General features: G+C 38.1%; 1 protein-coding gene across 3 annotated transcripts in view; it reads right to left on the minus strand.

Annotated features, from left to right (window-relative positions):
• LOC127433995 (UV radiation resistance-associated gene protein-like) overlaps window positions 1-8,724 on the minus strand; it is a 177,735-nt gene extending 169,011 nt beyond the window's left edge. For 2 of the 3 annotated variants that reach the window (XM_051686404.1, XM_051686406.1), the window contains exons 1-3: window positions 8,404-8,724; window positions 1,112-1,229; window positions 227-261 (exon numbers count right to left, since the gene is read on the minus strand). In XM_051686404.1, coding sequence (XP_051542364.1) covers window positions 227-261; window positions 1,112-1,229; window positions 8,404-8,511 — 261 coding nt within the window. In that variant the 5' untranslated portion in view covers window positions 8,512-8,724. Of the gene's footprint in view, window positions 1-226; window positions 262-1,111; window positions 1,230-8,403 lie in introns of those variants that run through there. The other variant, XM_051686405.1, reaches the window with a different exon arrangement.
• Between the last annotated feature and the right edge of the window lie 1,540 nt (window positions 8,725-10,264).

Consider the following 10,264-nt stretch of genomic DNA (forward strand, 5'->3'; position numbering starts at 1 on the left):
GTGCTGTGACCAAAAGGCTTTCACTTTACTACAAGTAAGCTGAGGTTTGTTGATCTATTTTGTATGCTATGCTGTAATATGCTAAGCTATGTCATGCTTAAGTAGGCCATGATACACTATGCGACTATGATATACTGTGCTTTGTCTTTCATTTGACATCTTAGGAATTATAAGCATTATTTGTCAGATCGTGACCCAACAGCCATGAAAACAAAAAAGCACTCACCAATGAGTCTCGGATGACTTCACTCTTATAAAAATCTGGAAAAGAAGAAGAAGAAAGCAAGTAGTCATCCAAAAACTTGGATAATAACTTACCGTAAACATATTACAGATACAGAGGTTAAGTGTCTTGCTCAACGGCACAATGATGGAGGTTCTTGGATCACCCCATTTGAGGTTCGAAAATAAAAAACAAGCAACTCAGTGGTAAAATACGCTGGCTTCCACCCCTGGAGTTCGCTAGCTCGCAAGTTCGAATCCCAGGGCATGCTGAGTGACTCCAGCCAGGTCTCCTAAGCAACCAAATTGGCCCAGTTGCTGGGGAGGCTAGAGTCACATGGGGTAAACTCCTCGTGGTCGCTATAATGTGGTTCGTTCTCGGTGGGGTGCGTGGTGAGTTGAGCGTGGTTGCTGCGGTGGATGGCGTGAAGCCTCCACACGCGCTATGTCTCCGTGGCAACGCGCTCAACAAGCCACATGATAAGATGCACGGGTTAATGGTCCCAGACGCGGAGGCAACTGGGATTCATCCTCCGCCACCCAGACTGAGGCGAATCACTATGCGACCAAGAGGACTTAAAAGCACATTGGGAATTGGGCATTCCATATTGGGAGAAAAAGGGGAAAAATCCCCAAAAAACATTGCTCTGTTTGTTTGAGCAGCCTGACATAGTAACATTGGCTCAACCAATGACTTGAGTTTGGGGCGGGACTATCCCTTTGTCCAACCAATGGCAGAGAGGGAAGTGTTTGTGAAACCTTTTGCAAACAATCATAATTTTTATAATTCAGTAATTACACAAAGCCAGTTTTTATGACTAAATTAGGTAAATGCTGCTTTGGCCCAAACAATAAGAGAGTTCCAGCCAGTTAAGCTGGCATTGGTCACCTCGTGATATCCGATCCTCCTGGCAGAGGTGAAGGGTGAAGTAAGTGTCCAGCAGAGGAGAGCCATTCTTGTTCACAATGTTACGGGCTGCTATGCTCCGCAAGTGACGTAAACGCCTCTGTGGGGAAAAAGACAGAAAGATGATTGGAGAGAGAGAAAAGAGAGATGGACAGAGAAAAGTGAACACATGAAAGATGATATTAGCATCTGAAAGACACCCAATAAGATCAGTATCCCTATCTTTTCAGTTTCTATAATGCTTTCCTCATTTTGCAAAGCTTTATATGACAACAGGCCTTTACTTGCTGAATGGTTTGCATTAGGTATAGACTTTCAAGCAATCAAACACAAACATTAAGACAGTTTGCCCAAATATTTCCATTCTGCCATTATGATTTTCTTTTATTCATGGAACACAAATGGAGTTATTTGCAGCAGAATGTCCAAGCTGCTCGTTTCATTATAATGAAAGTAAACAGTGACCTCGCCAGTCAAGCAGGTATTTCATGAAAAGACTTTCAGCGAATAATGACTTAAATTTCAGTATGTTCCTCACACAAAGCTATCGTATGTCTTCTAAAGACTTGGAATACAGTGTATGAGTCAAATGGATTACTTTTGTGATGCTTTTAAGGTGCTTTTTGAAGCTTGATGTTTGCTGCTGTCCATTTTCCATCACAATTCACAGGCATTTCAAAACAAGAACAGACCAACACACACAGAAACAAAACATCATTGTAAGTTCCGCATCACATCACTGTAGCTAAGTCCTCCACCCTCACTCAAACATGACATCACTGATGCACATTGGGCACAAGTCCATTGCTTTGAAGGCAGAAAGAAAAAAAAAAGTCGGTAGGCATGAAAACATTTTCCATTCGAGCTTTTGCAGGTTATTAAAAGAGGTGAAAGGCAATAAAGAAAGTCAATAAAATAGGAATATGATGACTCAACAATAAGGATTTTTCAGATTAGTTAAAGGGATAGTTCACCCAAAAATGAAAATTCTTTCATCATTTACCCACCCTCATGCCATCCCAGATGTGTATGACTTTCTTTCTTCTGCAGAACACAAACAAATATTTTTAGAAGAACATTTCAGCTCTGTTGGTCCATAAAATGCAAGTGAATGGTGACCACACATATGAAGCTCCAAAAAGCACATAAAGGCAGCAAAAAAAGTAATCCATATGACTCCAATGGTTTAATCTATATCTTCAGATGCTATATGATAGGTGTGGATAAGAAACAGATACATATTTAAGTCCTTTCTTACCATAAATCTTCACTTATGCTTTCACTTTCAAAATGTGAAAGAATGTGAAAGTGAAAGTGGAGATTTATGGTAAAGAAGGATTTAAATATGAATCTGTTTCTCACCCACACCTATCATATAGCTTCTGAAGAAATGGATTTAACCACTTATGGATTACGTTTATGGATTACTTTTATGTGGCCTTTATTTGATTTATGGAGCTTCAAATGTCTTGTTGCATTCACTTGCATTGAAAGGACCAACAGAGCTGAGATATTCTTCTAAAAATCATCATTTGTGTTCAGCAGAAGAAAGAAAGTCATGCATATCTGGGATGGCATGAGGCTGAGTAAATGATGAGAGAATTTTCATTTTTGGGTGAACTATCCCTTTAAGATTTTACTTGCCCTGACAATATTTACACTATTATCTTTAGGTTTACAAGGCATAAAAACAAATGAATCACAAGTGACGATCAACAAGTGTAAAATGTGGTTCCGTCAACTGTCCCCATAATCTCTTACACTGACCCTGGACCAGTGGCCATCCTTATTGTTGAGCCCAGAATGTACAAGGAAGGCTACTGAATTTATTCCAAGTCTTTTTAGAAAATGACTACAGGACATGAGACAAACAGAAACACCAGTGTTGCCACAAACGAGGGCCCAATTCAAGGCACAGGGCTGCAGCCATTTCAATGAAACTTTCCATCTGAGAGTTCTGCCCTCTGAGTTTTCACCTGACCAGCTTTATCATAACCAGCCACAAAGAATTTCGAGTGTGGCCCCGGAGGCACTAAATACTAAATCTAAGTCATGGGATGCCCCATAGGATTACATGCCACTGAAACAAAACCACACGTTGTTCAGGCAACGTTTTTCCCCCATTTCTGTTTCATTTCAAACTACAAAATACTAAGGGGCATCCTGGGCCAATTAGTCTCAGACTCTAAAATGAAAAGTTTTGGAGTATAATTTTGTAGGTTAACAGGCTACTTAACTAGCAGAGAGAAACTGATCAACCAAAACTGAAAATTCTGTTATCACTGACCCTATTGCTAGGGCTGAATGATTTGAACCAAAAAATCTAATTGCGATTATTTTGCGATTATTTATACTTGAGTCCTCTTAAAAAGAACCTGACTAAATAAGTAAAAAACACGTAAAACATAGAGGGGGAAACATATTCATAACACCTTCACTGTGTACCTGTTTTTGTCCATTTGTGATAATTTCTCAGCCCTCTATTCATTATTTTTTGGAACCCAATAATAAGTTATTATTAAGAAACTTTTATGAAAATATATTTTTGTATAATATTATTATTGTTGTTGTTATAAAATAAATCAGTATCATATTTATGTACTAATTTCATGTACTAATTTACACTTGCATGCATCATAGCTATGCGGTCTGGTTAAACCATAAAGCCTTTATTTTGGCGGAAGCTTTTATTTTAGTGGAACGCTGAAGGAAGACGTTTGTTTGTAGTAGAGTTGACAATGGCCTTTTACTGCAGAGAAATGCTCTCATCCACACTTCTGTCCACAAAAAACAGGTGTGATAAGGTTACTTTAGGTTTGGATAACTTTTAGCGGCCAAGCATATCTGAAATTACGTAAATGTGCAATTAGTTGATCTAGAGCGCTGTAAATATAACGCGCTCAGCTCATTAGCCTCACACGTACTTTGAGTAGCCTATGCATAATACACTACAGAGAACAGTGCATGCAACTATTTATCTATTTAACTGATAAAACTTTACAATAAGGTTCCATTTATTAACATTACTTAACAACATCAGTTAACATGAACAAACAATGAACAATACTTTCATTGCATTTATTAATCTTAATGTTAATTTCAACATATACTAATACATTTTTTAAATCAAAAGTTGTGTTTTTTTATATACAGTTGTGCTCAAAAGTTTGCATACCCTTGCAGACATTTTGGCATTGATTTTGAAAATATGACTGATCATGCAAAAAAAAAAACTGTCTTTTATTTAAGGATAGTGATCATATGAAGCCATTTATTATCACATAGTTATTTGGCTCCTTTTTAAATCATAATGGTAACAGAAATCACCCAAATTGCCCTGATCAAATGTTTACATACCCTTGAATGCTTGGCCTTGTTACAGACACACAAGGTGACACACATAGGTTTAAATGTCAATTAAAGGTTAATTTCCCACACCTGTGGCTTTTTAAATTGCAATTAGTGTCTGTGTATAAATAGTTAATGAGTTTGTTAGCTCTCAAGTGGATGCACTGAGCAGGCTAGATACTGAGCCATGGGGAGCAGAAAAGAACTGTCAAAAGACCAGCATAACAAGGTAATGGAACTTTATAAAGTTGGGAAAGGATATAAAAAGATATCCAAAGCCTTGAAAATGCCAGTCAGTACTGTTCAATCACTTATTAAGAAGTGGAAAATTCAGGGATCTCGATACCAAGCCAAGGTCAGGTAGACTAAGAAAGATTTCAGCCACAACTGCCAGAAGAATTGTTCGGGATACAAAGAAAAACCCACTGGTAACCTCAGGAGAAATACAGGCTGCTCTGGAAAAAGACAGTGTGGTTGTTTCAAGGAGCACAATACGACGATACTTGAACAAAAATGAGCTGCATGGTCGAGTTGCCAGAAAGAAGCCTTTACTGCGCCAATGTTACAAAAAAGCCCGGTTACAATATGCCCAACAACACCTTGACACGCCTCACAGCTTCTGGCACACTGTAATTTGGAGTGACGAGACCAAAATAGAGCTTTATGGTCACAACCATAAGCGCTATGTTTGGAGAGGGGTCAACAAGGCCTATAGTGAAAAGAATACCATCCCCACTGTGAAGCATGGTGGTGGCTCACTGATGTTTTGGGGGTGTGTGAGCTCTAAAGGCACAGGGAATCTTGTGAAAATTGATGGCAAGATGAATGCAGCATGTTATCAGAAAATACTGGCAGACAATTTGCATTCTTCTGCACGAAAGCTGCGCATGGGACGATCTTGGACTTTCCAGCACGACAATGAACCTAAGCACAAGGCCAAGTTGACCCTCCAGTGGTTACAGCAGAAAAAGGTGAAGGTTCTGGAGTGGCCATCACAGTCTCTTGACCTTAATATCATCGAGCCACTCTGGGGAGATCTCAATTGTGCGGTTCATGTAAGACGACAAAAGACTTTGCATGACCTGGAGGCATTTTGCCAAGATGAATGGGCAGCTATAACACCTGCAAGAATTTGGGGCCTCATAGACAACTATTACAAAAGACTGCACGCTGTCATTGATGCAAAGGGGGCAATACACAGTATTAACAACTAATGGTATGCAGAATTTTGAACAGGGGTCATTTCATTTTTTTCTTTGTTGCCATGTTTTGTTTTATGATTGTGCCATTCTGTTATAACCTACAGTTGAATATGAATCCCATAAGAAATAAAAGAAATGTGTTTTGCCTGCTCACTCATGTTTTCTTTAAAAATGGTACATATATTACCAATTCTCCAAGGGTATGCAAACTTTTGAGCACAACTGTATTAGTTAATGCACTATGAACTAACATGAACTAACAATGAACAATTGTTTTTTAACTAACATTAACAAAGATTAATAAGTGCTGTAAACAATATACAGTTTTGTCAACTGTTTGTTCATGATACCTAATGCATTAACTAATGTTAACAAATGGAACCTTATTGTAAAGTGTTACCATTTAATTAAATCGTAGCCGTTGAGGTTTGATTATACTATGGCTAGTAATACGTCATATCACGATTTTGATTTTATTTCGATTAATCGTACAGCCCTACCTCATGCTGCTCCACACCTTCATGACTTTCTTCCGTGGAACACAAAAGAAAATGTTAAGCAGGATATTAGTCTTAGTCACCATTCACTTTCATTGCATTTTTCCCACCATACAGTGACCACGTTTACATGCACTTAAGACAGTTTATTCCAGGGTTTTTGCAGTAAGCGGCGTTCTGAAACATCATGTAAACAAGAACGCAGATTTCCCTTTGCCGTTTAAGGGATTGAGAGAAAGCAGTTTAACACACCCAGGTTTCTCACGGAAAACGCGGTTTATATGGCCATGTAAACGCATAAGTGTGAACAGACCGGATAACAAATGTCATGAAGCCCAACAACAAGTCAACAAGCAGAAAGAATTCAACATTTGTGGGAGTCCAGTGGGAAAAGCACATACACTATAAATTATACCAATTAATACACACCAATGTAAAATACCGACGGACTCTCACGTTCGTGAATATGCACTGGTACATTGGGGAATCCCGGAGTTTTAGGTAAGCGGTAAACCCCACTATTAAAGTGCAATTCTGCTGCAGGTCATCATAGAAAGTTACGAAAACAAACACAGTAACAACTCTTGAATATCTGGAAATGAAGCAAAGCAACGGGGAGTAAAAATAGTAACATTTTCCTCAGATACCATGTTTGTTATTTACGCAAGCATTGCGAGGAAATTACATTGCTGTGGAGAAAGCTGTTTACTGACCGTGCCACATGTATATTTGAGTAAAGAGTACACCGTTATACAGTGCATGTAAACCAGAACGCTACTTTCTTGCAATACGCCGCTTGTAAACGTAATCAATGAATGTGAAAGTGACTGAGGCTATCATCTTTTGTGTTCCATGGAAGAGAGGAAGTCATATGGTTTCGGAACAACATTAGGGTGAGTAAATGATGACAGAATATTCATGTTCAGGTTAACTATCCCTTTAACACCCTCATTAAAAAATTCACAGCATATTTTTCAAACAGATAAATGAAACAAACTTTTAATTAAGCATGATTAAACTCATCCTGATGTCAATAAATCTTTTTAAAAGCAAAGCTGCAATGACAAAGCAATGACAAAGCTGAACTGTACTTTATAATATGTTGTAATAACACGGGCCCTTTAGGACTTTGCCTCAAGTAGTAAGATTGACACAAGTGACTGTTGCGACTGCCAAAGCAAATGGCGTCATTAGAGCCATTTCCAGTAAAATAGACAGGTGTGACAAGCTCTGACAAACCCCTATCATGTGATAGGGACTTCACATTTAGTTTCATATTTCAGTGAATTTATGATTTTTCTGAATGTGAATGTGAACTGTCAATAAAACCAAAAGACAACCTAGAGTGTCAGTGCATGAAATCATAATACAGTAGTATTATGAAACAGGTTGATTTGTTGTGCAAGAAACTGTTCTGAACCCTACATCCAGTACGTAATGAAACATTCTCTTGCACAGAATGCCTAGTCATCAGCCTGTGATCCCCAAAACAATTTTAAGCAGCAGTGCTGTGATTAAATGGATGCTTGCTGCAGGACATGGCTATCATTCCACATAACTGAGGTCTAGACTCCACACTCTCAGACAGATTCAGGCTATGTGTGAGTTTGTGTGTGTATTGCGACATTGCAAAGTTAAAATCACAACTACTCTCTGATGGCAATCCAATTGACACTACACTGCATCTTCATCCTTGCACTAACAGTGACATTAATAACAAGGGTGTTTATTTCTAAACAACCCAAACAATGTGTGCCAACATGAAAGAATGACATCACATACGGTCATTGCTGTCAAAATTCTGAAGCCTAGGTCATCCTATAAGACAGCACAAGCCTTTTCAGCATCAATAATTTAACACTAGAGTGCTGGCTGGGCTATTTTGTATTTGTGCAAAGAGTTTGGAGACCCATTGGTGACAAGACAGCCAGCTATGTGCATTACTACCTTGTGAAACCGTTCTAGTATATTTAATAAAGAGACAAAAAGAAAAAGCAAGCACTTTAAAGTGAACACTGCCTTGTATGTTGTCCTTGTATTTTCTATTTCAGACCCCTCTGCATTCATAAAAACTGACCGGAGGACCCTGACTGGACGTGGAGGCCCAATGTTATGATCATCCGATGAGACATGTGACACATGCACAAGCAGATCCGCTATGCATTCACCCACCATATACGCAAAAATGTGGATAATTAAAGGCTAAATGTGGCTGCTGCAGGAGTACCTGCTGTGACGTGAGCTCCACATGCAGCACTCTGGAGGATGAAGCTCCGGGGTTGCTGCTGACAGCACTAGCGAACACGCTGAGATCCCGACCGGCGATGGAGTTCATCCTTCTACGGCACCATGGGCGATCGCCTCATTCAGCCATACAACTCAGCCCCATCAGCGAGAAACTCCCGGACAATAAGAGCTATATTCAAGGCTGTCTTTTAAAACGTTTAAATTTATAAAATAATGTTAAGTATGAACACTACACCAGCGACTGAGCTCCGCACCGAGGTATAAACAAAGTGAGTCTTGTCTACGAAGCCATAACCGCGACCCTCACATGATGCCGATTGGATGAGAGACGTGTCAATCAAAGCGATGTACGACGACGTATATTGATAGTCCAAAGTGATTGGTTTAGAGCCTTTCAATCAAAGGAAAAAAGGCGGGCGAAGGCATTTAGAAACTCACGCTGTGGTCGATGTTCGTACAAATATGAGGAAGCGAGGGGCGAGTGCTTGGGTAACGTGATCCCAGAGGTAATAAAAAGGCGGGGTGCTGAATGGAAACTAGTGTTTGTTCTCCCGTTAAATGGGGTAGCACGAGGCTACGAGACGAGCACAAAATGTAAAATGTGCAATAAATGTGCTTGTTGCAGATACCTTAGAGCTCCTTGGCAGATACTGACAAAATAACATCTCTAAAAAAAAAGTGAATAAATCAATTAAATTTCATAAACCCTCATCATAAAAGCTTTTTTTATTGTTATGACAAAATTCAGCACTGAAAGCTAGAAAATTATAGGACGTCAATTTATCTATTAAAGCACTAGAGGGCGCCATTGTAAAATATGTAATAATATCATTGTGTAACTTTACACATTACTAGTAATCAGGCAAATACTGTATTGTGAGAGCTTTCTACTTTAATTTTTTTTTAATTTATATTTGAAAAAAAAATATTAGTTAAAAATAACCATTAAAAATACTTCTGTCTCTTTCTTCTGCGCTAGCACCTATACTACTCCAGCCACCTTGAGAGCTTAGCACTACAACACTGTAGATGTTGTTGAACTTTATATGACAAATTGCTTGCTATGTTCCTCATTTCAAAGTCACTTTGGATAAAAGTGTCTGCTAAATGACTAAATGTAAATGTAGGCAGTGTTGGGTAAATTACTCAAAATAAGTAATCCACTACAAATTACTCATTACTTCTTAACAAATGTAATCAGGTTACTTTACTTATTACTTAAAGTAATCACATGACTAATTATTTTACTTTTAAGTTACTTTCTATATCACTTTTCCTAGAAAAGTTTATTTGTTTTCCACTCAAATTAATGTCTATATTTCCTTCTTCATTGTCGCACAACCTTCAGCTGTCAAAGAAACCCTAACAGACATAAATATGAATTCATATTTTAAATGTATTATACATATAACTTTAGTGCAAGTAATGTACTTACAAGTAAGTACTTTAACTGAAAGTTAGTAACTGTAATCTGAGTTTAAAATATAATTTATTACATTACTTTTTGGACTAAAAAGTCATTAGATTACAATAACTAATTACTTTGCAATTGGATCCACCCAACACTGTCTATAGGCTATGAAAATATTGAAGAATTGCCCAAATAATTTAAATTATTTGCATTAACTCTCCTTAATGCAGATATTTTTCACATAAAAATGTTTGCACAAAAAAAAAAAAAAAAAAAAAAATGGAGTGACTTAGATAAATTAATATCTTTCAATAACAAAGCGGTCTGCACACCTCACTAATATAACCCAATCAAATAAGAGGTCACAGTTACTGTATGTACACAAATGGGGAGGAGCCACCTTCTCTCCTTGGACCCAGTAATTTGTGTG

This window comes from Myxocyprinus asiaticus, chromosome 43, assembly GCF_019703515.2.
Source record: "Myxocyprinus asiaticus isolate MX2 ecotype Aquarium Trade chromosome 43, UBuf_Myxa_2, whole genome shotgun sequence".
Taxonomy (NCBI): domain Eukaryota; kingdom Metazoa; phylum Chordata; class Actinopteri; order Cypriniformes; family Catostomidae; genus Myxocyprinus; species Myxocyprinus asiaticus.